The sequence below is a fragment of the Sapajus apella genome, unplaced genomic scaffold (genome assembly GCF_009761245.1).
Source record: "Sapajus apella isolate SASKATOON/1434 unplaced genomic scaffold, GSC_monkey_1.0 scaffold38, whole genome shotgun sequence".
Lineage (NCBI taxonomy): Eukaryota > Metazoa > Chordata > Mammalia > Primates > Cebidae > Sapajus > Sapajus apella.
Window position 1 is genome coordinate 19,540,123 of NW_022436978.1, and position 25,375 is coordinate 19,565,497.

The window sequence follows — 25,375 nt, forward strand, 5'->3', positions numbered from 1 at the left end:
GTGAGCAAGGGGCCACGCTGATTCAGAGCTGCGGGCCCTGCCCACTTCTTGGCCCACCTTAAAGCTTTTCCAGAGCTGTTCCTGCAGTGTCCATTCCAGACCCTCCCCACAGGACTGCTGTGAGAAGGGCAGAGTCTGGGGCAACCTGACCAGGGCCTACTCACTGCCAAACCGCTGCCACCGGAAAGGAGGCCCACCCTTTTGGCCTCCTTCATAGGCTAAAGACAGAATCTTTGAAACTGAATTGTAATGATTGTCAGAAGATAAGAGTGAGACATAGCAGCGGCTCTGAAGCACCCACCCCAGCTGCCCTATCCAAGGCACAGGCCTGCTTTTTGACCACCATCTTCCCCCACCCACAAGGAGAGGAAGGGAAGAGGAGGGACAAAAGGGAAAGCGTTTCACCTTGCGGGGCGCTGATTCAGGACCTGCATCCGCAAACAGAAAACTAAAAGCAGGCTGGAAGCCGGGGCTCATGCCTGTAATCCCAGCACTTTGGATCATGAGGTCAGGAGTTCAAGATCAGCCTGGCCAAGAAGGTGAAACCCTGTCTCCACTAAAAAAACATAAAAATCAGCGGGGCATTGGTGCCACACACCTGTAATCCCAGCTACTCGGGAGGCAGAGGTAGAGAATTGCTTGAACCTGGGAGGCGGAGGTTGCAGTGGGCCGAGATCATGGCACTGAGCTCCAGCCTGGGCAACAGAGCGAGACTCTGTCTCAAAACAAAACAAAACAAACAAACAAAAACCTAAAAGCAAACAAAACAAAACAAAAAACTTGCGACTTCAGAGTCTCAGTCCCAGTTTGCCCAAGTAAATTGCAGGCCCAAGACATGAACGTTTGTGAAGGATGAGGGGGTGGTTGGGCAGAATGTGGAGGCCCCTACTTCTTACACATCGTCACTCACCAGGGAGAGCGAAGCCACAGTCTAGACAAGGCCTGTGAATGGCCCCAGGGAGAGCGGGAGAGTTTGTAGGAGGAACCAGTTTCTGGATCCAAATGGCCTGTGCTTTGGGGTGACTGCAGTCAGATGAATGCTCCGTTTCCTTCTGTCTGCCTGGTTGTGTCTAAATGAAAAGCAGGCCACAGGATAATGCTCCCCCATCCCCAGTTTTCTAATCCCAAAACTCAAGTGCCTGAGAGGGAAACTTCACAAAAAAGTGATTGCCAGCAACAAATTCAGGCTGACAAATTGTCGATAATCGCCCCTTCAGCATGCTGGATGACTTCTGGGCAATAAATAAGCAGATGCAAGAAGAGCTGCTGGCTGGGTGGGCAAGGTGCAGGCCAGGGCCGCGCTGCAGTTTTCCCGCTGGGACCCCCACAGGGAGCGTGTTCGGTGTGGGGACGGGGGCGCCTGCTCGCCTGCTCGCTCTGCCCCCTTCTTCCTGTCACTCACACACCGCACAGAGGAGCTTCTCTCTTTCCTCTCCTCCAGTTAACCCTCTGGGTGTGTGTGGCTGCGGTCTCAGGCACCCTTGATCTACCGTCACATTACCCAGGTTTGCTTTGGATTGAAATCCTGGGCCCCTGGAACGTATTGGGCATCTAGTTACTTCCGTATACCTGTATGTATTCTGTGACGGATGAATAAAGAATTGACACTCAACATAAAACTAGTATTTTTACCTGTGAATGCATTTGAAAAATGCCGGCACGTTCCGTCATTTAAGAACTTAAGACGCATCTGAAGGAGATCTCTCAAGGTGTTTGCAGGTTAGTGCTCCTGTAATCACCCACCTCTGCTGCTCCTCAGCACATGCGGTCACGAGAGTGTTCTTGGATTCGTCTGCCCTGTTTTAGACTCACTCCGTGCTTTAAATTTAGGAGCAATTTTAAACACATACATGGATTTAAGTATGCATTTATTACATGAGATGTGATTTCTTGCATAGTTTACAAATCCAGTTACCCAATCATAAGGCTTCGAATTAAATTATTAGTCAAAGCCCTCCTAGGAGTTTGATTTAGCTACAGAAGTTTGGGCTCAAGATTTAATTCACTCTTCCACTTTCCCTAACTTGAATTTTGATTTCTGCATTGAAATACAACACAGCACTTGAATTAAGGGTCTCCTTGTTAAACTGGAGGCTTTTCTAATTTCTCCGAACTCTATAAATGAACTGCATTGTCACATAATCGATAGGAAAATCTCAGCTGTCACAGATCTTAAGCAACCCTCTGCCACAGAAATAACACGATCTGGCATTTCTGAGTTTGCAAATGTGCTGTTTGGATGACATGAGACCAGAACTACCCAGACAGCCTTAAATATTGTTGTCTCCAAGAACAGCGGAGGACTGACCTGCTGAGAACAACTGAAATAATTCGAACAGGCTTTTCTCCTGGTTAGAGACCAGGTGCTCCTTTTTTTCTTCCATAAGTAAGTAACACAAGATCTGGCGTATTGGGATCTGGGATTCTAAGCTGTTTCTAAGCTCAACTAAGTTTGCTGCCATACAGTTTATATCAGAATTTCAAATTAAGTGTTTTCTTCTCCAAACCAATAAGCAATTCAGGCTTGGATTTTAGAGTCAAAGTCTGAAACTAAATGCCCCAAAATCTCAAAACCTGTCCTTTGAAGCTTTGAAGCTTTAGGACAGGTTGATTATTCCCATCAACATGAGCAGGGTTTCTGCAGTAGGTAAATCCTTCAGCTCAAAACAAATAGAATGGCATCTGATCATGAATAACATGAACCCATAAAACTACAGCAAGCCATTCCTCTGCCTCAGTGCCCCTGTTTCTTGCTGAACTCTCAGCATCGTGCCACACACAAATGCTGCCATGTCACAGGACAGCACGAGGAAGACCTATCCTTTCCTGTATCCTCTCCACTGTTATCCACTGCTCTTAAACTAATGACTTGTTTCACCCAGGGCATTTTTTAAGGTGTTACTGGGTGGCCCTACCCTAAACTCTACCCCACTTGGTAGATTAGATCATGTAATAAATACCTTATTTCAGAAGAACCTTGCTAAAAATGCTTATGACCTTGTCATACTATGAATCATTTACATACCAAATGTAAAAATATTCTCTGATTTATGAATTTGCTCTGTCAGAGAGTTTGTGTATTAAATATTACGGCTGGCTACACTTTGCCTGTGGGGGCCCATCTAGACAAAGAAAGGCGCTGGAGGGGAATCAGATGATAGCAACCTAAGTGACACAGATTCAGTTTATAACTTCAAAGCATGGGTGTGTAAAACTTTTCTGAAACTAAGGCTGTTGGAGGCTGCATCCGCTACATCTACCATCGGTAAGATCTTTGGGCTGAATCAAGAAACACCACCTCAATTAGTTCAACTGTCATCAGGGATCCCCTGCATCAGGCCGGGTATTTTGCTTCTGTTCAACTCTGGAAGAAAATGGGACAAGTTGGACTAACACAAAAAGCCAACATTTCAAACTGGCTTCATTTCTCAAGATCTTAGAAGCCCCCAACCCATTGAGTCTATTTTTTTGGCAACCTTGTTCTAGCTTCAAACTCTCCCATTAACACAGGAGAGTTTATCCATGATCATAGTCCACAGGCTTCTCCATAGCAGTTAGGCGACATTTGGGAACTATGTCATGCCAAAGAGGCCCAAACCGGTCCAGGAACCAAGTTCTTTACTTCTGAAGCAGCTGTCATTTGTGGAGGTGGAGCAGGGAAAGTAAGAACGAGGCACATAATGGGCAGGCTGGGAGTTGACCTCCGATTATCCATCAAGGAGAGACGGGTGCTGAAAACGTTCTCTTCTTGCATGCTTGATCAGTGTGTGAATTTGCCTCGTTTACAATTAAGGGTAATGACTAAACCCCATTCCAGTCTTTTTTTTTTTTTTTTTTTTTTTTTAAGGAAGAGTCCGGCTCTGTTGCCCAGGGTGGAGTGTAGTGGTATGATCTCGGCTCACGGCAACCTCTGCCTCCCGGGTTCAAGCGATTCTCCTGCCTCGGTTTCCTTAGTAGTTAGGATTACAGGAGTTCACCACAACGCCTGGCTAATTTTTTGTATTTTTAGTAGAGATGGAGTTTCACCATGTTGGCCAGGCTGGTCTCGAACTCCTGACCTTGTGATCCGCCTGCCTCATCCTCCCCAAGTGCTGGGATTACAGGCACATGAGTCATCAGACCTGGCCTCCATCCTAGTCTTAGACACTGAAGAGTTGTATTTAATTTTTGTTAATGGGCTGTATTAAGCTATCTTGTCCTTGATTTCCAATATATAAATCACATAAGGTCAATACTGCAAGTTTGATGATTTGCCTGCATTCTTTTTTTTTTTTTTTGAGATGGAGTTTCGCTCTTGTTACCCAGGCTGGAGTGCAATGGCGCGATCTCGGCTCACCGCAACCTCCGCCTCCTGGGTTCAGGCAATTCTCCTGCCTCAGCCTCCTGAGTAGCTGGGATTACAGGCACACGCCACCATGCCCAGCTAATTTTTTGTATTTTTAGTAGAGACAGGGTTTCACCATGTTGACCAGGATGGTCTCGATCTCTTGACCTCGTGATCCACCCGCCTCTGCCTCCCAAAGTGCTGGGATTACAGGCTTGAGCCACCGCGCCCGGCCTTGCCTGCATTCTTAATCACATAGCACAGAGACATGAAGCACTGAATATAAGTGATGTACTGACAATTCCAGCATATATGGCTCCAATATTTTAGGTTCAGGCCGGGCACAGTGGCTCACATCTTAGTCTCAGCACTTTGGGAGGTTGAGGTGGGCAAATCTCGAGGTCAGGAGTTCGAGATCAACCTGGCCAACATAGTGAAACCCCGTCTCCAGTAAAAATACAAAGATTAGCCTGGCATGGTAGTGCACCTGTAGTCCCAGCTACTCAGGAGGCTGAGGCAGGAAAATCACCTGAACCCAGGAGGCAGAGGTTGCAGTGAGCCGAGATCACGCCACTGCACTCCGGCCTGGCAAGAGAGCGAGACTCCACCTCAAAAAAAAAAAAAAAAAAAAAAAATGCCAGGCGTGTTGGCTCACGCCTGTAATCCAAGCACTTTGGAGGCCAAGGCAGGTGGATCACCTGAGGTCGGGAGTTCAAGGCCAGCCTGACCAACATGGTGAAACCCCGACTTAAAAAAATAATAATAATAAATAAAAATAAAATTTAAAAAAAGGTTGATTTCTTTACATACTTGCCCACACTTCTGTCTCCTCTACTCCCAACAGGAAATGTTTCTTCCTCTGACCCTCTGTAGTCCAACCTTAACAGTACAGAAACCATGAGCTGAAGATAACTGCTTGCCTGCAGTACTATTTATGAAACATTCTCTTTTTTTCTTTCCCTAGGTATCTAGCCCAAAGGATTGAGCAATGTGCTCTGCTGCGACTCCACTAGGTCTGAGAGAAAAGGTGGAGGCTGCAAGAGCATCTTAACCCTTGCAATGGCCTAGCCAGCAGCATCTGTTTAGTTATCTAGTTCCCTGAGCTCATTCTCAGTTTCATTTTACAAACATACCTAGATCTATATTTATCTGTTTCAATGGCCTCCAGTGTTTCTCAGGAGCACTGTACCACTAGCATGGCATGGTAGTTCACGCCAGTAATCCCAGCACTTTGGGAGGCCGAGATGGGCGAATCACCTGAGGTCAGGAGTTCGAGACCAGCCTGTCCAACATGGAGAGACCCCATCTCTAAAATTAATAATAATAATAATAATAAATTAGCCAGGTGTTGTGGCAGGTGCCTGTAATCCCAGTTACTCAGGAGGCTGAGGCAGGAAGATCACTTCTACCCGGGAAGCAGAGGTTGCAGTGAGCCAAGACCATGCCATTGCACTCCAGCCTAGGCAACAAGAGCGAAACTCTATCTCAGAAAAAAAAAAAAGAGCACTGTGCTACCAATCCTAGCACATGAGTCTCTTCTATCTAACGTGTCATTACACAAAGCATTATAAAAGCCCCATTTCCAACCTTGCAATATACCCTTACTACAGCAATCATGGCATGAGCATAACAAGTACAAAATTCCAAGGTAGTACTTGGGTTACAGATCTAAAATCCTTCTGGTTCCATCCGATCTGTGTGGACATGCGGTGCTGCCCATCTGAAACTAAGGTATGGGTCAGTGGATCTCTTGCACGAAGGAAGGTCTGCTGGGTGAAGTTTGTCCTCAGGGACTCAATGTCAGAGTTGGAACATTTCTTAAAGAACCAAGATACGTCCATCTCCTTTTTTCCTTCTTCTCTGTTTCCTTGGCCACCAAGGAAACATGTCTTGAAAGATATTCTTCCACAGGTGTTTCATTAGACATGTGCAAATATCAGGACTTATCTCATCGGCGCTACAAGCACCTTTTGGTCTTTCTGCTGGGGGATGGAGTTTGGGGACATTTTACTTCTGTCAGCCCTGCCATTTGTAGAAGTGCAGATTAGTTGCAACTCTGCTGAGGCAGAATTGGTGGTGGTGGTAGGGGTCAGTGGGGTTGAGATGTATTCAGATGTTAATTTACACCTGAAAAGACAGAATGTAGTTACCCACTTGGGGGTGACTTGAGTTTCTGTTGAATACCAGCTGTGAGTGCTTCCTTGTGAAAGATGAAAGTTGAAATTGAGGGAACAAGTAGTCTAAAAGTTATGGGAACAGGAAGAAGAGAAGGAGCAGGGACAACCTTGATTAGCAAAACAAAATATATTTAGCCATCCGCCGTAAATCTATTTTCAACTTTTCCTTCTCAGTGAAGGTTTACGATATAACAGAAGATGGTAATTTCCACCTTACTAAATATTTGGAGATTGTGGAATCCGAAAGTGTTGGTGTGAAATAAACATGAAGAATTCGCCTCACTTTTCTGCCATTTGGATGGGTTTTCTTGCTTCACATAGTCTGTTTAACAACGGCTATCCACCTTGCTCAATGGAATCCCTAAGTACCCCAGGAGTAACTAAGAAAGAAAAACCTTCTACATTCCGACACTCCCTTTAACCTCAAATGACAGTAAAGCGCTCATTCAGACCCCAAGGCCACACTGAAGCATTAATTAGGCTGATGAAATCCATCGAAATGTATGGATTCAGCATAATCAAGTTTCTACCACAGACTATGGTTAAGGAATACGTGAGCAGCTGGGAGAAAAGAAAGTACTGTTAGAGTTAAGTCATGCATGTAATTGAGTATATTTAACATAACCATTTTAATGATCAGTGATTAAAAGTGCATCTTACTTAAATGGTAGATCCTCTGCAATTTGTTCATATCAACTCGATAATGTTCTCAAGAGGAAAAAGTAGGGACACAAATTTCTAAACAAGACCTTGTTTGAGTTTGGGGGAAAAAAGCAGGAAAGTGAACTAGAAAGAAAATTGTGGCTTTTGCATGCAGACAGCTACATGAGCGTGATATCAATTAATCACTGTTTTAGGCATCTTCTGTGCTCAGTTCATACAAAGTATTAGGAATATACAATAAGTGATTTTGTTATTCCTCAAAAAGAATGTATTTTTCCCTAAAGATGCTTTCTCTGTTTGACAATATTTTTTTAAGGGGGCTGGGGGGCGCTGCTCAAATCCTGTTGATTTTAAGAGCTTCTCTTAAGATCCCGGGAAGCTCACATTTCCAATTCTTCTTCCAACCTGTTGGGTTGGCTTATCTTAGTGGAACTTGCCTCTGTGAAGATAACAGTGGGAAGAAGAGCAGGCATCACAAGGAGAAAGATGCGCCCACATATGATAGACCAAGAGCGCAAACAGTTCAGAAACCCGCCAAGGGGAAATTAGCTGTTCAAATCAGCGAGGGGCCTGAACCAAAAGCCCACGCGTCCAGAGGCAGAGTCTGCTCTCCTCTATTCACTCGGACCTGGCCAGATAAATGGAGTCATTGTGGAGCCAAGCACAAGCCAGCCCCACTCCATTTGTTGTATTTTCTCAGCTTTTGTGCTCAAAACACGCAAATAACCGATTACTTTGCCCAGGAAAGAATCGAAGGAGAGAGGAAGATCTCTATCTACAACTACAAGTGTGTAAATCACACAACATCCACACATCCATGCAGGCGCTACTGAAAGTGAGGGCTTAGGAGGGACACCCAGCTCCCAAAAGTTGCTTCATAGGGCTCTTTTTATCTCCCTTCACCCCCGCCCCCACTCCTATAGAGAAACACATCTATTCTCCCGCTCAGAGTAGGGTTGAAGAGCGGCAGGCACATCTTGAACGTCTGGGAGTTGCACTGAAACTTTTACAAACCTGAGACAGAAAGGAAGCCACAAGCACGTAAAAGTATGTTGGCACATACTATCATTCTGCTTGCTGCAAACAAAACAAAAATGTCTCAAGGGAAAATTCATTTGATGCCTTTCTTTTCACCCAGAAGCATGTCTTCTTTGGCTTGGAGGGACAGCTCTTGGGAAATCAGGTCTCTCAAGGAGCACTCCCGCCCCCAATGCATAGTCTATAAATATAGTGGAAGAGCCATGCCAGGGGTAGTAAGTGCAGGAGAATCTGGAGTCTTGAAAGCATCTTTTTCTTCTGGCTATGGTGGCACTTAAATGATAATGCGGGCAATGGAGCTGGGAGATTTATATCTTTTGGAAAGTAGGGCGAGCCAGATGGTAATAGCGTCATTAACACACAAACTTGGGATGTGCAAGTGAAGCTTGAAATTGGGAAAGAGATCAGGAGAACAAAGGGGGCTGCTGTTGAAAGGCTACCCCTCTTCTGCCGGCCAAAGCTAAGAGCCCCTTGGTACCGGGGTCTGCTGCTGCCCAGAACTGGATAATAAACGACAGCTTTCCCCTCCCCTGTTGTGACTTAGAAAGCACCAAGAAAACTTTTGCAATAGGCAAGTTCGGCACTTATTTATGTGTAACCCTTTGTAGTCTGAAGTGGCAGGAATGGGCCTTTAAGCCCACTGCACTTCCAATCCCACCCCTTACCCCAGTCTGATAAGCCCTGGCAATTGTTGACATTTATTTTATGAAATCAAAGTGCCGCTTGTTGTATGTTTCAGACAAAAGTTCATTTCCCTCCCCTTATGTAAACACTCTAAGTAAATATTAAAGGTTGAACAGCACTACATTTTCGTTTTGGTGACGGGGGTTGGTGTGAAGGTGTTGAGGAGAGTTAAACTCTGGTTTTACTCTGCAAAGCTTTAACCTTATTCAGAGAGAAGAGAGAAGGCATTAAGACAAGATTAACAATGGCGTTGGTAATAATAATGCATATTTATAATAAATACCCATGCAAACCTCTATAAACAAGCAAGGAGGTCTGAAATTAAAGAAAACGAAATTAATAACGTTCTCCTTTTTAGCAACACAATGTATGTAGGTAGGTACATGCAAACACACACATACATACACACACACATATGTATATGGTTTCTAGGAAGACAGCAAGGGTAACTAACGGTCATTAAGTGTCTCCTGGCTTGAGTGGTGCCTGTTAACGGCTAAAAGTTGACAATGTCTAAACTAAAGTCGAACGTTTTTCTTTTTATTCTTAAAAAATAAAATACTGGAGCTCTTTAAAAGCCCGGAGGACTTACCCTCAGGGATTATTCAGAGAAAAACTGAGAGTGGCCGTTCGTCACAGGCAATTGTAAAGGGTTTCAAAGGGCCGATCAAACGCTGGCCAGAGTAATCGACATTCAAGCCGGGATGGCGGTGTTCCGGCACACACCTGCGGGGTGTTTGCTGTCGGGGCCCTCTCCGAGCCACAAATCATCATTAAAGCGAGCTGCTTAAGCTGCTCCCCGGCTTCTAGACAAGAGTGACTTGGGACAGTTCACTTTGATATTGCTGCAGCTGGCCGCTGACACGCAAGCTATTTCGGAGTTCGGGCCAGAGCCCCCCATTCTAATGCGTTTCGCGAAGTAAGAAGGTTGGGGGGATGGGGGTCGGGGGCGCGAGCGACTGCAAAGGTCGGTCTCTTTCACCCATTTCCAGAGCAGAGTCACCGCAAACGCGGTGGGAAACCGGTTAGATCCGCCGAGACACGCCCTGGACCTCCAGGGAGGGCTCGCCCCAAACTTTTTCCCTACAACTTTGAAGCGACCCTCAGTTTCCCTCCTTCCCGCGCTGACGCGCCCACACTGGGCTCCGCGCCCTCCCTGGAGTTCGAACCCGCCGTGTTAGTCCCCGTTTGGAACTTTCACTTTTGGTTCGTGCGTTTGCGGTGATCCCCCTCGGGTGGGCACTGTGCCCGCCCCGCTCGCCGCCCTCACCTCGAGGGGAGGGAGAGCAACCGGGGCTGGGCCTCTGTCCGCGGCCGCCGGGCGCCACCCGCGCGGGACCCTCCGGAGGGGGCGGGGCGGGGGAGGAACCGGCCGCGGCGGCGCCCAGATCCACGCTCGGAGAGGACGCGGCGGCCCGCGTTCTGCTCCCACCGCGAGCGCTTCCGTTCGGATCCGGAGTGGAGGTGTCTGCGCCGTGCAAGACGCAGCAGCACAGTGGCGTCAGGATTAAAAAAAAAAAAAAAAAAGGGCGCGCGATGCGGGAGGCGCAAATATGGAAATTAACTCATTAGGAAGGGGTGTGGCCACCGCGAACCCCCTCCTCCGTCCCGTCCTTTCCCCTCGCCGCCGCCGTCCCGGCTGGCGAGATGCGAGATTACAAACAGACAAGCAGAGCAGGAGCTGACGCCGCAGCCCCGGATCAAACGCGCCCCGGATCATTCGCTCCGCTCAGCGCCGCCGCCAGACCCGAGGCTCCGCGCCGGCCCCGGCGTCCGCGGCTCTGAAACGCTGGGCGCGCGGCGGCCTTTCGAAGGCACAGCACGTGGCCCTGACGCCCCGTTTGTATACGTTTTCAAACATCAGACAAACGCTTCCACCAAGACGGGAGCCGTCTGAGGGCGGCCGCTGAGCCCAGGGGTCCTCCCCTAGATGCTGTTTGGAGAGGAGGAGGGGGTGGGGGTCTTTTGGGGAGAAAGACAAGAAGCCAACAAAACCAACTAGAAAGTGACGTCCCAGAGCTCCTGGCCCAGGGGCTTTTCCTGGGGCGCCGCTGGGGCCTGGAGGGGGTCGGAGCTTTCCAGCCCCGGGTTGTGATATTATTAACCAGAGACCAGGTTACCAAGATTGAGGGCGAGGAGGTTGGAGAACCTAGTGTGCAAAATTATATGCCGAAATAAAATGTTTCAGTGGGAGCAGGGGGGTAAAAGAACACGCAAAGCCTCTCAACCCCCCAATCCCCCAGCCCCCCCCCCCAGCTGCCCTGCCCCTGTGTCCTCAAAGCCTGCCTCTGTGCAGGACTGAGGGAAAAATGGCACTTTTATGGTTTTCCTTCCTGCGTGGCTCGCCTCCCCGTCCCTGCTCCCTGCCTGGCGCTCCCCCAGCTGCGGGCCCCTTGGAGGAAGGCTGCCCAGTCCCCTCGTCTCCCGCTGCCTGCAGGCCACAGAGCCTCAAAGCACGCATTGTCCAGCGGGGCGGGGAGGCCACAGACCCATGGAGAAGAATAACACTGCGCCCAACTCCTGTTAGGGAAAGTTTCCCAAATGCACTCCTTGTGGTGGGAGGGGGCGGGGGGATACATTTTGAAAATCCTCTGTCTTCTCCAATTCTTCGCCCTCTCCCAACACTTTTTAGGTCCTTAGAAAGAGACAGAGAGTGGACCCAGAAGAAGCTGGAAGGTGGCATGGGCCGAAAATGTGAACATGACTCTAGTGAAACAGCCAATGTGATGGTTTTTAAACGCAGGTGGGAAGAGAGAAGGGGGATGTCTTTTCCCAGTTCTAGTTGGGGGACAGCTGCATGGCCAGTGCGCTGGGGGCTTCGGGAAGACTGGCCCACGAGGGCGCGTGTGCAGGCAACGCATTTTGCACCTCCTGTTTATCTTAGAAACTGGGCGGAGGGGGGTGGGTGGGGAGCGATTGTTCGGCCTCCCGACAGGCAGAAGTTGAATAAAATGGAGAGGCGGGCACACGCAAAAACAAAAACTGCTGCAGGCTCGGAGCCTTTCTCCTTGACCCGAATTCCAAATGCTGGGGGCTCTTCATTTGCAAAGGACTCGGATGTCTGAAGACCCCAGAGACAGCGGTCCTCCAGTGACGGCAAAAGCCGCGATAGAGACCGTTAGAACTGAGGCTTTGGGGGCAAATGTAATTAATCTTTCATTGGAGCAGCGGGGACCCATTCCTTCCAAGCGTTGTGTCTGCATTGTAGTTCTCTGAGTTTCGTGTGCTCTTCCAGGCGTTTGCAAAAGAATGGCAAAACTCTGCCGGAAACAAGTATATTCCCAGACAGTGCGATAGTGAATCTGTTTTTAAAATCAAATCAAAACAAAGTAAGACAAAAGAAAGAAAGAAAGAAAGCCTCAGGCCTGTGCTCTTAGTGTCCAACCACCAAAATGAGGGAGGGGCGAGTAAGAGGTTGTGGCTATTTGGAGTCGCGCTAATTTGGTGTGTGGACTTAATGCCTTAACGCTAAATCGGCAATATAAAGGGCTAAAGAGCAGGCCCGATAAAAGCTCTAATTACTACTGGAAACTTTAGGTGGTTGCTAGGATCTGAGGACCACCACTACCACACACACAAAAAACAACCCTCCAATAGAGTGTTTGGACTGCGTATATGGGGGTGGGGGTAGAACTTGTAGAGGCGAGTAGTACCCACATCTGCTGGAACTTCCATATCTAAGCTGTTCATTTACGGGAGCCAACTTATGAAATCTCCACAATTAGATCTTCATTGTTCTTCCTCCACAACACTGTCTAGAAAGAAAAGGTCTTCTCGGTCGGGGCCAATCCAACGAAGCGTTTGACGTTATTAAATAATAAAGCGATTGTGATTTACATTGTTGTTCAGAAAAAAAGGCCAATTATCCACTGTTATGTTGCCATAAAGATCATATTAACTCGAATTAGTAATCAAACAATATGCGAGCGTTTTAAAAAGTACAGCCGAACTGGGTGACAGCTACGTCTTCACTTTCACCCGCATCCCAGCGCCGGCAGCGGGAGCGAAAGAGGCAGACGCCGCAGACCCGAAAGGAGGGAAAGAGCCGCAAAGTGGTGATTAACGGTCTCCAGTGTTAATTATTCTCAATTAATCCCAAACAGTACAAAGCCTCCCTGGTTCCCTGCGAGTTCCCTGGTTCCGATGCTCTGAGAATTGTGCCTGTCTGGGAGGGGTTTCTAAGAACTCCGGAGGAGGCCATTTCCACGCAGGTGTATCTGTGAGCACAGGGGCTAGGGGTGCAGGTGTGTGCGCAAGGGTCGTGGGTGGGGTGTGAGTGTGAGGCTCACTACCTTTCCCGGAGCCTGGCGGGCACCCCGAGGTGGGCAAGGCCCGCAGCATCTTCAGGACCCTGGCGCATCTTGCGTCTTCTCTACTCAAATCACCCTCTCTCGTCCTCTGTTATTAGGTTTATAACTCGATGCCCACTTAAATTTGTGCAGCCAACCAAGGAAATCTAAATAGGTTGGAGTCGCCCCATGGGTACAGAATGGAGGCTTTAATAAGAAAGATTAATTGTGGGTGTGTACCGGCCGGAAGACGCGTTAGCTATCAAGTGGCGGCTGGCTGTGGGTGGAGGGGCGGGAGACGCCTCTTCTAGGCCTAGACTTTAGTAGGCGCCGTGGGCATACGCTAACGCGGGCCACCCGGCGACTCGTGGTAGTCACGGGCTTGCGAAGGGCTCCGCAGCACTCTGACCATCTTTTCCTGTGCTATTTGAGGGTTTAAGGAACTTGTCCCTTACTCACCCTGCACATCACATCTTCCAGCCCTGCGCCCCGCGCCGCCAGGCCCCGCTTTCCTGGTGCCATGCCGGAGGGAGGGGTGTCGTGGCCGCTGTCCTAGGAGGCCTGTATATCCCCGCCCCACCTACTGAACATTATTTAGGCAAATGGTTGAAACGTTTTGCTCCTGGAGCTAGAATGTTGATATTTTGTTTGTTGAGTGACGAAGCATGGGTATGTGCATGTGTTTTTAAAATACACGCACGTAAGGAAGTAGGGAGGAATTTTACTGGGTGAGTGCTTCAGCAAGCCAAGGCACAGGGGAGAGAGTCAGCCAGCGACAGGGCGGCGGGGTCTCTCCAGGCGCGGGGGGCACAGAGGGGGCTGTCCCCACCTGCGTGGCCTTTCCCTCGCTCCTCCCTCTTTCAGCTAAAACCTTCAGAGCCGGGACTAAGAAGTGGCGAAGTGGGTGGTGGCAGACAGGAGCAGGGACTGGGTCGAGGCTGAAGGAACTGACCAGAAGAGTTTGTCTAGCAGTGTGCCCTCCTTGAGTAATTCCATCTAAAACGTGAGGCCCCAGGGCCTGGGCTTCAGCAAATGGAAAAGGAACTCTTGGAAGGTCCAATCCTTGCAAGCAGAGGGACAGCCAAAGGGTGGTCACATCTTTGTTCAGAGTTTTAAAACAGTTGCTGCCTTTCCTTCCTAACCCTCTTCTTCCCAGTAAAACCAATTCAAAAGGGAGCAGAACTCCACTCCACAAGATTAATGTTCGTTCATTTGTAGGATTAACTCTCTTTGCGAAGCATAATAAAATACTGGAGGTGCTCTTACATTTAAATAAATACATAAAATTTACCCATTCTCTCCTTTCCTGTTTGATCTCTCTCGGGACACGGAAAACTGTGTCTTGGAACCTGAGAAGTCTTAGATGAACTTTTAACTCAGAGTTTTCAGATCATCTGGCGTTGCTGTGGGCATTGGCATTGGGAGAGAATGTAGGGGCCAGCTTACTTTTAATATCTATAGCTATACATTCTGGTCTGGAACTCACGATTAAAAATCTATTTGTTCCTCCCAGGGCTCCGCAGATTTCAATGTTGGTCATAGGAGCCACAAAATGTTCATTAAAGGAGCCTAACCAAGGCTACTGTATAGCCACTTTGTGAACTCAGAACTAAGGATGGGGGAAAAGTATGAAAGTGTGAGTTGATGTCACGCTGGCTGTCAGTGTGTGGTCTATTGTGGAGAATGGTGCTTTTTGACTGAACAGAGGGAGCCCCCCTCCCCCCTTCCCCAGCTCTACTGCACCTGCACTGGATGAGGGAGTCCCTGCCATTCAGCCCATCGCAGACTGTTCAAACAGAAGACATCTCTGACAGCACTCAATTCATTACATTTCTTCCTGCTTTTCAAACCAACACACACACACACACACACACACACACACACACACACACAAAATGAGTATTGCCAGCCAGTGACAGCCAAAAAAAAAAAAAAAAAATCTTAAAATACTTTATATGCAGCTAATTTGGAAGCTCATACAACTAACCATGAAATATTTTGTATCCTTAACTCGAAAGGCTTCCTTGGAGGGGGAGGGGAGGGAATTACCTGATTTTTCCAATTGAGAATATATCTCCATAGTTTACATGGGGATAGTAAGTTTGTCGAAAGACAGTGTTAGCATGGGGCAGAAAGACGTTTCGATGAGAATAAAAGCAGAAATGTGCAAAGGGGAAAGCCTCTGATTTATCTCCGCTGATGAGCCTGTTGATATGCATTCATAATTTATGCTGGGGGAACCAGCTTGCTAATAGAGGTGGGGTACCCAAGAACCAGAAGTGGGCAGTGAGGGAAGTAAGAGTGGGCAGGAAGGGAAGCATTGAGGCTGAAGTGTAAGCTAAACATTTAAATCAATTTCTTAACAAGGCAGTCTTCCCCCATATGCTCAAGTTTATTTTGCCATCTTGGATTCCAAGATGTTTTTGCACCATTTCACAAAGCTGATGAGAGAGTGTTTAGAAAGCTGATGAGAGTGTGTTAGTCTAGTTTAACAGAAGTTGGGGTAAACAAACTCTCAAAGGGAAACTTGATTTTAAGATAGTTTCCTTGGAGGTGGGAGGAAGGGGAAATAGAGGACCTTGAGAAGGAGAAGACAGGTTTGCCACTTAGTATTCCAGACTGATTAAACTGTAATGTTATGCAATAACCCAGATTTGAGCTGTTAAGTGAGATAAAATCGACCTGAATGTGAGCTGATACTAAACTGACTGCATGCAAAATATTGGCTAATTCTCACTAAATCATTACTGTGTGAGATCCTGGACCAATATCAGAACATAAGGCCTATTTTCCAGGATCCTTTCCATTGGAAGGGCATTCAATAAATCAAATCGATTTGAGAGTTGGAAAGAAAACTTGTGAAGTGCGTCTCCCAGAAATGCCCAGGTGCTTTTCTCTCACAAATAATTTTATTCCACTTACACACATTCACTGAGCAAATATCTTTCCTCTTATCTACAATTTAAATCACAGTTCAAAGAAATTATCTCAGCAATACATGACTCCAAAAAGATTATTAAAGGCGGTTTAAATCACTGGGAATGGAAGGCAAAGAGAAAACAGAACTGGTGCAGCAATGGTAAGCCAGGAGCTAGCTGTGGCTGGACACGAGAGGCAGAAAACTCTTCTAAGTCCGTTTCTTAAATTGCCGCAGAAACTTGCCCCCGGTTAAATAAAGCTATGGTGTACTTCGTCAAGGCTTTTGTTGAAATTTGTCGACCATCTAAAAACAAAATCATATAAACACAGCAGAAACAACTCACTCACAACCGCGACAAATTTTGGCTAGCAAACCAGATAACTTAATACTTATTGGGAAGAAGGGCGCTCCTGTGGCGAGGGCTATGCACGTACTGAAGGCGATGGCTACTTGTATATGTGGTTGTGTTCTGGGTTGGGGGGCGGGCAGGGGCCTCGGGAGCCTCCCAAGCTGGAGCTCGGTCGTGGTGGTGGAGCCCGGCTGCTCTGGCCTCGCCCTGCGTGCGTTCGGATCGCCCTTTCTGGAACACTCGCACGAATCATTTCATCCCCGGGGCCCCGCAGGCCCTGACGTCACCAGGTGGGGGTGGGGGCGCAGTCCCGCTTCTGGCCTGGCCGCCAGCGATAAGGACCCTCGGGAAGAATTCTCCGCGCCTTATTTAATACAGTAATTATTTTTCTGCCTTCTGCGGGTGGGGGCGGCTCCTGCCCGGAATGCCAGGATCCCTCCCTCCAGGACGGTGCCCAGGGATGGCAAGTTTGCAAGATAACTTCCTGGGCAAACCTGAAGCCAGGGAGAGCACTGGGAAGTAAGCAGGGAAGTGTGAACAAGGCCAATTTCACTGCCCAGAGCCAGGAAGGAGAGAAGGGGCCCGCGTTTCCGTCTGTTCGCTGTGGTCTGACGTGAGAACTGCTTCCCTTCGCTAATTCGGCTGGACACTAAGAAAAGTCACACTTATCAGTTCAGCCTATTTTGCCAGGCACTGTGCAGTCACCTCTTCCAGGTAACTGTATGATTCCTGTCTCACTAACGGGAAAGTGAAGGGTCCGTAGCTCCCCATCACTACCCGCTCTAATCCGAAGGGGCCCAATATTCCAGGGATCCCAGATGGCTCCTGCGGCTTCCCCAGCCCTGCCAGTCCTCGGCCTCTAACCGGGAAGAACCACGTGAGATCACTCATACTGAGAGTTGGCCACAAACAGGGACAAAGAGCCCCTTGTGTAGACAATCTCTGATGTGCGTGGGAATCTGGGGCCCAGACACCATCTCCCGCGTCACGAGGTCAGCACGGAGAGGGCGTGGGTTGGGGCGCAGGAGGCAGAGGACTCCGGAGTGGCGGGGTCCCCAACGCCTCGGGAGACTTTCTAGACTTGTCTGACGCGGGTCCTTGCTTGAGAGGGAGGGAATGCGGCCGTTCGGGCAGAGCCGGGCGGGAGAGAACTGGAGCCCCACACGGCACCTGCTTGGGGCGCCCTGTGGGTGCTGTGACCCGGGCCGCGGTGACATCAGGTCCACCCGCCGGAGCTGGTCGGCTCCCGGGACTGGGCACCCGGCGCTCCCCAGAGCAGCCCGCGGGAGGCCGGCGCGCTCACAGCCCGGAGCCGAGCCCCGGACCGAAGCTGGGAGAGGGAGGCAAATGAGAGTTCAAAGCGCCGAACTCTGCAGAAAACAGTGCACCCTTCCTCTGTACACGCAGGCAGACCGGGGTAATAAAACGAAGGACACCTCCCGCTTTCCAATCACCTGACACTTCTTTGCAAAGTAGAACAAGCATCTCAAGTTCAAACGCCTAGGTGCAGCAAATATCTTTGCATTCCGAAATGAGAGGAAATTCTATTTGCTTTAGGAGAGAAACTGAGCACAGAGCTCAGGGAATCAGAAATAGCACCTTTATACCAAAGTGTAAAATAAAATCCATCTGGAATCGGAATAGAGACAAGAATCTTAGACCTATCTTCATGCTCCACCCTTCCAAAGAGAAATCCCCTTAGTCAAAATAAGAAAGTCAAGTCCATTATTTTCTAAAGGCCACAGAAGCAAAACAGACAAACTGAAAACAAGAATCATAAAACTGGACGGTGCGGCTAGCAGGGAGAGAGGAGGTTACAAGACTCCCTTGGTGGTAACAGATGTCAGGTTTCCAGGAACGTTTTAATAGAAAATAACCATGAAAGACACTAAACTAATTCTCTGGCTTGGACAACTTTCCTGTCTTTAGAAAGCTCCTTCCAGAGCTTTTCTTACCCTAGAACTCCGGAAGCTATGTCCATTTGGACTTTATCCATATTTTCACAGCAAAGGTCAGAGTTTCTGCCCCTTCTTCCTTCTTTAAGGGATTCACCTCATAGGCGAAGTCCTTAGAGAAATCCACCCAGCCCTCTTCCAATTTAGGTCAAAAAAAGACAGCAAAGCAAAGAAATAAATTAACCCTTATCTCCCACCCTCCTTGCGGCCCGCAAAGCAGCCTTAGCTTCCAGAGCAAGAAAATGCAGCAGAAAAAAAAAAAAAAAAAAAAAGAAAAAAGAAACCAGAGAATGAGATGCAAATTATTTTAAGGCAGTAATGTGGGTGAGGGGTTGTCCCCTGGGGAATATGAACTGAAGTCTGTGCTAAAGCTCAGGGCAAAGGAAACTCCTTCCACAAAGAAAAATATGAGGATCTGTTTTTCAAAATTCTCCAAGAGCAAGAAATAAAACGCGGCTGGGGGTGATGAAAAGTTATCTTAATTATGAGAGAGAGATAAATAAATAAATAAGCAGCGTCAATCAGCAGGTGATCAAACCATAGTGAAACTTCAATCTCAGAGCAGTTAGCTATAAACTGTTAGCAGTTGAAAAGTAAACCTCTTGCACACAAAGGCACTGTTTAATTTTCGTCTTGTAATGGTTCTAAATGAAGACCCCATCACCACGCAGTTAAGCAGTATTTCTTGTCCCCCTGAGGCGCTGATCAGTTCTTTTTAATGTGAGAAAACTGGCAGCTCCAAACCCGTCAATGGAGCTCCCACAACAAAAGTTCTGAAAAGCTGAATGAATTGGGTTTGTAATTACTCTTCCCACCCCCCCTCGCAGCTTATCTCTTATTCATTCAATTTATATTATTGTCAAGGAGTCTTACCCTCAAAATCTTTCCCTTACCATTTTACCTAGGGCCACGGAGGAACTTGTGACATGGCAGAAATGGAACCCTGGCCCCCCCACTGCACCTTGCAGCGTTCAGACCAATAGGTGAGGAGAGAAGGAGGGACTACCTTGTACCCCAGTTTACTCTGAGACGACTAGAACCTAGAGTACTCAGCTCATGGAACCTTCCACTTTCAAACTTGCATTTTATTGGCAAACAGGAATGTGTATCCTGTCTACATTCAGGGCCTGCCTGGGTCTCTGAATCCCTGCGACATTTCTACCTAGAAAAGGCAGAGGCTGTACACGAACACCCTTCCCTTTTGCCCCATATTGCAAATCCCTAAAATATCTTGCCAGACATGAAGTGGATATTAAGATAAATTATTATGTTGTTTTTTTTCTTTTAAACAAAAAACAGTCAGTGAAATAGAAAAGGAGACTATAATTCTGTGGCCCCCCACCCCCGCCAGCCCAAGAAAAGGTTCTATGAAAAAGTCAGCTTTAGAATGCCATGTGTATTTCAGTCCAAGGTGTTGCTGATGGAGAAGATTCTCCTGAGATTTTCCTACTGTAAGAATGTGTCGATTTCTAGAAATAAGTACAGCTATTACGACCAAATCTACTAGCAGTCTAAATAATTAATTGAAGCGTTGCTCTTTGACCCTTGAAAAGTCCAGTAGGGACACGTTTATAGCAGTAATACCTCCGAATGAGCCCTTGTCAAATATTCATTTAGTGGCTAATGTGAGCCATTTTCCCCTGGGATGGTCTGTAATACCAGCTTCCCAGCATTGGCAAGAAACCTTGCTAATCTACTACAGCTCAGCAAAATATTTTAACGCTCTTTATTTAAAGTATGCAGGAAGGGGGGCAGGTGGTTTGGGGAGAGAAAGAAATTGCAGAAAGGACAGACTATAATCTCACCCTTTTGCACATTTCTGTGTATAAGGTTAACAAAACATTTAAATTCACCCTATTTGACTGGAAATTGAGTGCTTTCATTGAGCAGAATAGTATCCCAAAAATAAAAACAAAAACTAAACACTCAACAACTATGTTCTCAAGGAGAAGAAACCCATAACTGGGCAATTTTATGGGTTTACTCTCCTTGACCATCACATTATTATTAAAATATTATATGTTCAATATTAATCTAGCCAAGAAATCACATATCTCAGGGAACCATTTAATTTAATCAAATGAATGATGGCACAAGATATGTATCATTTCCCTCAGATGTAGCTTATCAAAAGCATTTATATTTGCAAACAAAATATTTTGACTTTCATTTTTCAACTATTTGGTTTGGAATAAGAGGGAACGGGAGTTCTCCTGTTTTATGCAGACAGTGACAATTATTCAAAGCTAGTTCTACTTTCCAAAATATTGTGCTCCCTTTCCTTTTGCAAAATATTCAAACCCGAGCATTTTGCCATAAAGTTGCTTTTTAGACCAGCCCTGTGGACAGTTTTTTTTTTTTTTTTAATGAGAGGTGAGTGCAGTGCAATTACTCTAAACTTCTATACGTATTTCTAATATATTTCTATTTTAAAAATATATAAGCTATATAGTTGACTGCCTCAAATTCCGGGAATATCCTCCCCACTCCCCCAGCATGATCATTTGGATCTTTATTCAAAGTTTCTTTTATTCGTATGTGTGAGCAAGAACTGGCGAATGTGCTCATTACCACGTGAATAATCCGTATATGCATTACAATGGCTGGCCAGGCCGGGGGAAATTCTTTTAGAGTCTCTGCATTAATTAGGGGGGAAAATGCCTAGCTTAGAATTAGGACCTGGAATAATAATTGTGCCTTCCCAGTACAAGGTTACCCTAAAAATGAGGATTAAAAAAGTAATAAATAAAAAACAGTACATATCCAAAACATAGCACTCTAGAAAAAATAGAAAGTACAGAAAATATGAGAGACCCCCGCTTCAGCCCAGAACTAACATTGGCAACACCACGAGAAAGGAGCACTTTCTTGGAAATGAGAAAATGCAAGCCCACGGGATGAGCCAGCTTGGTGGCCGCAGCAGGTACTTCACTCAGGGGTGGGAGACGCTGCCGCATTCCAACTCCTCCAAAGTTGTAGCAAGTTGAGGCGACAAGCTCTTGAAATTGTGGGAAGCAAACCCGTGCTCTTAAGAGTGCCCGACTGTTGGTTCCTGGTCCCCGTGGGTGGAGGAAGATGAGCGAAGCCAGTAGTAAATAAAGTAGAAAAGTCCCTGACTAGGTAACATCATCCGGCTGGCCCAGAGCAAGGGTGGGTTGTGAAGCAGAAGCATCGCTAAATCAAAGACCACGGCGATGGCCCAACTTTTCCACTCCCACTGAGGACAACTATGGCCTTTCTTTACCTTTCCTAGGGCAAAACACACACACACACCCCCCAAATCCAATCGTGTTTCCCCACCCCTTTCCCCTCCCCCACGTCTCCACTACTGTAGTAAAACATTGTTAACAGATCAAAAGCATAATCATCTCCAAATGTGATTAGACAGGACAAAGTAAAATATCTACCTCAGAGTTGACTGTTTTCTTCTTTAATATGGCTGTTGCCTGGCTTCTCTTTTGCTTGTTATCAGCTGTAGAGATTATCCGATTTGGGGCTACAGGCTTGGACCCGCGCTGCCAATTTAAGAAATGGAATTCAGGGAGGGAGGGAGAGAGGGGAAAAAAGAAAATAAATAATAAAACTACGTTGATGATAAGCCGGGGCGTTTTGCAAGATGTTCTTTTCCTTCCCTCGCCCCCGAACAGGAAAACGTAGAGGAGAAAGTTTATGAAGTCAAGGAACAAAGAAAGCAAACCACTTGTTTCCTCCCAGACAATAGCAGGGCCAGAGTCTCCAAACACCCACCCAGCAGATGAGCACTTTGCATGTCTAGTTTGCAATTATTCTGACACAAGAAGCATCATTTTTCCCTATAGCCAGGTTTCAAAGGGCCATTGTGCTGTGAAGAAAATGAAAACAAAACCAGCCAACCTGGTTCTGATTTGGCTCAATACCCCATCTGCTAAACTACATGAAAAATTTCAGAATTGGATCCTTTCTGGCAACAAGTGGCATAAATCAGTTTTCAGTATAAGTCCCCATCATGCTTATTCATGCTGCTTAGAGAAGGAGGGGGCGGATTTACAATATATGTCTCTAGTTTCTATTTTAGAAATGACAAAATTTTCAAATTTTCCAGTACTTATTATTCATCCAGCCGTTTCCTTTTCGCAGTTAACATTAGCACATGACGCTGGACTAGTAACACCGAGGTTTTTTGGTCTTTTGCTTTGTCGGCTGAGCACAGTAAGATAATTCCCCGAGAAGTTATGTATAATCACAGTGTTAACCAAATAAATGAAAGACTCGAGAATAATTTCAGTGTCCATATTTCAAAAATTTATTTATCTCAAACTGTGCATAATGGAGTAAAAACTTAAGTTGAAAATGTACCTGTTATAAGGATGGTATTAGTTCAAATATATACATGGATTCTCGGCAGACTGATTCAAATAATACAGAGCCGAATCTTTTAAAATACAACTACGGAAAATAAAGGGGGAAAAACCTTAAAATATCACAATAAATTTACAGTAATATTACAAACCATAAGAAAATATTTCAAACACAGTAATTTCATGTTTTCTTTTTTATCTGAACAAAATGGAAAGTTGGGATTGAACAAAAGCTATTATAAATTACCAACGATGTCAACCTGCATGGCCATTTTTGCTTTTAACAGTAAGTTATAAAATTTAGTACAATCTAAAACTTTTGCCCTTTTAAACAAGACCACAGAGATGGTTTGCCAGTACTTATTCTAATTTTTTTCCTTTTGTACAATTTTTAATTTAAATGTCCAAATTTTAATAATTTTCTTTTCTCCACGTTTGCAACTGTCCTAAATTTCAGCTGCAGAATCAAAATTCAACAGGAAGCCTCTCCTTGAAAAATATTGGCAAATTCTCAGCTTATAAACAATGGACATTTTGATTGCCATGTTTATCTCGATAAATACTGTACAAAAGTTGCTTGCAAATATTAAAACATTTTTTTCGTCGCTTGGAGACTAGCTCTAAATATTATTGGTAAAGACTTTTGCAAACTTCCTGCAAAGCTCCTACCGTACCACTAGAACTTTTAAAAAGTTTTTCGTAGCTTTCCTTCCTCCAGATCTATACAAGGTCCATTCCCCCGCCCTCCCCCCCCCCCCCCCCCGGTTTTCTCTGTACAAAAATAAGTCCCCAAAAAGAAGTCCAGGATCTCTCTCATAAAAGTTTTCTTGTCGGCATCGCGGTTTTTGCGTGAGTGTGGATGGGATCGGTGTTCTCTTTCGCAGCTGTCATTTGCTGTGGCTGATGAGATTCTTCTCCTATATATTTTTTTTTTTTCTCCTTTTTCTTTTCGAGCATACCGGGCTTTCTCCACGCTGTTTCCAACTCTCCTCTTTGCACCCCTCCCACTGATGCCCCTCGCTCCTGCCGGAGAAGGCCTCCCCCGTCCAGTCCGCGGTCCGGCCCTCACATGTGCGAGAGCGGCAGTGTGCCGTTGATGGCCGTGCCGGGCACCGGGCCGCTCTGGTAGTGCTGGGACATGTGCAGTCTGCTGGGCGCGGCGGGCTCCGGCACCTCGGCGCCGGGGAGGTACATGCTGATCATGTCCCGGAGGTCCCCGGCCTGGCAGGGCGCCCTGGAGTGCGAGGAAGAGGTCACCACGGGCGGGCTGGAGCTCGCCTCCGACTTGACCACCGAGCCCATGGAGCCCAGCGCCATGCCGGGCGTGCCCTGCTGCGAGTAGGACATGCTGTAGGTGGGCGAGCCGTTCATGTAGGTCTGCGAGCTGGTCATGGAGTTGTACTGCAGCGCGCTCACGTCGTAGCGGTGCATGGGCTGCATCTGCGCCGCGCCGTGCGCGTTCAGGCCCGGGTGCTGCGGGTAGCCCAGCTGCTCCTGCATCATGCTGTAGCTGCCGTTGCTCCAGCCGTTCATGTGCGCGTAGCTGTCCATGCGCTGGTTCACGCCCGCGCCCAGGCCGGCGCCCACCCCGACCCCGCCGGCCATGCCGTTGCCGCCGGGCGCCAGCAGCCCGCCGGGCAGCGTGTACTTATCCTTCTTCATGAGCGTCTTGGTTTTCCGCCGGGGCCGGTACTTGTAATCCGGGTGCTCCTTCATGTGCAGCGCGCGCAGCCGCTTGGCCTCGTCGATGAACGGCCGCTTCTCCGTCTCGGACAGCAGCTTCCACTCGGCGCCCAGGCGCTTGCTGATCTCCGAGTTGTGCATCTTGGGGTTCTCCTGGGCCATCTTGCGCCGCTGCCCGCGGGACCACACCATGAAGGCGTTCATGGGCCGCTTGACGCGGTCGGGGCTGTTCTTCTGGTTGCCGCCCGCCGCCGCCGCCGCCGCCGCGGTGGGGTTGCCGCCGCCGCCCCCCGAAGTCTGCTGCGGGCCCGGCGGCTTCAGCTCCGTCTCCATCATGTTGTACATGCGGGCGCTGTGCGCGGGCCCGGCCCGCCGGCGGCCGCCGACCCTCCTCGGCCCGGCCGGGACTTTGGGGGGCCCGCGGGCGGGGGGGCGGAGGAGGGGAGGCGGGCGGGGGTGCCGGGAGCGCGGGGCTCCGCGAGGCGAAGCAGGCGAGGAACAATTTGGGGGCAAAAAAGCGAGCGAGGCAGAGACTGGAATCAGGATCAAAAAAAAACCACCGCGCGTTCCCTCCTCCTCCGGCCGGAGCCGCCGCCGCCGCCGAGGATTGTTATGGTTATTTTTTGGAAAGGCTTAAGCCCGGGGCTCAAACTTCGCTCCTTTCTTTCTCCTCTTCTTTCTCCCGGTCCCCGTCTTAAAGAGGCAGCAAACTACTTTCCCCCTTTTGCAAACACTCTCTTCTCTGCCTTGACAACTCCTGATACTTTTTTGAACAAGTTAATAGACAACCGTCCATGTGACGGGGGCTGTCAGGGAATAAATGGGTTCGCGGCGACCAATCAGCGCGCGGCGGCTCCTCCACTCGGCCCGGCCTCGCCGCCGGGTTTTGCATGAAAGGGGGCGGGGCCTCGGGGCCGCGGCGCGGGGGGGGGGGGGGGGGGGGGGGGGGGGGGGGG

General features: G+C 47.9%; 2 protein-coding genes across 5 annotated transcripts in view; both read right to left on the reverse strand.

The window, feature by feature from the left end:
• Positions 1 to 25,375, reverse strand: part of LOC116565015 — a 719,225-nt gene that overhangs the window by 7,010 nt on the left and 686,840 nt on the right. The window contains exon 1 of one of the 4 annotated variants that reach the window (XR_004275209.1): positions 13,635 to 13,787. The exons of 2 other annotated variants lie outside the window; for them this stretch is intronic. The gene's annotated coding sequence lies outside the window, so the exon portion shown is untranslated. Of the gene's footprint in view, positions 1 to 10,156; positions 10,213 to 13,634; positions 13,788 to 25,375 lie in introns of those variants that run through there. One more of the 4 variants, XR_004275208.1, reaches the window with a different exon arrangement.
• On the reverse strand, positions 22,658 to 25,283 carry SOX2 (SRY-box transcription factor 2). The gene has a single exon (XM_032298568.1). It carries the CDS (start codon positions 24,762 to 24,764, stop codon positions 23,802 to 23,804), a length of 963 nt encoding a protein of 320 aa, XP_032154459.1. The 5' UTR covers positions 24,765 to 25,283; the 3' UTR covers positions 22,658 to 23,801.

Coding starts and splice junctions, on each gene's coding strand:
- SOX2 (XM_032298568.1), bottom strand. CDS start 24,764: ATGTACAACATGATGGAGACGGAGCTGAAGCCGCCGGGCCCGCAGCAG.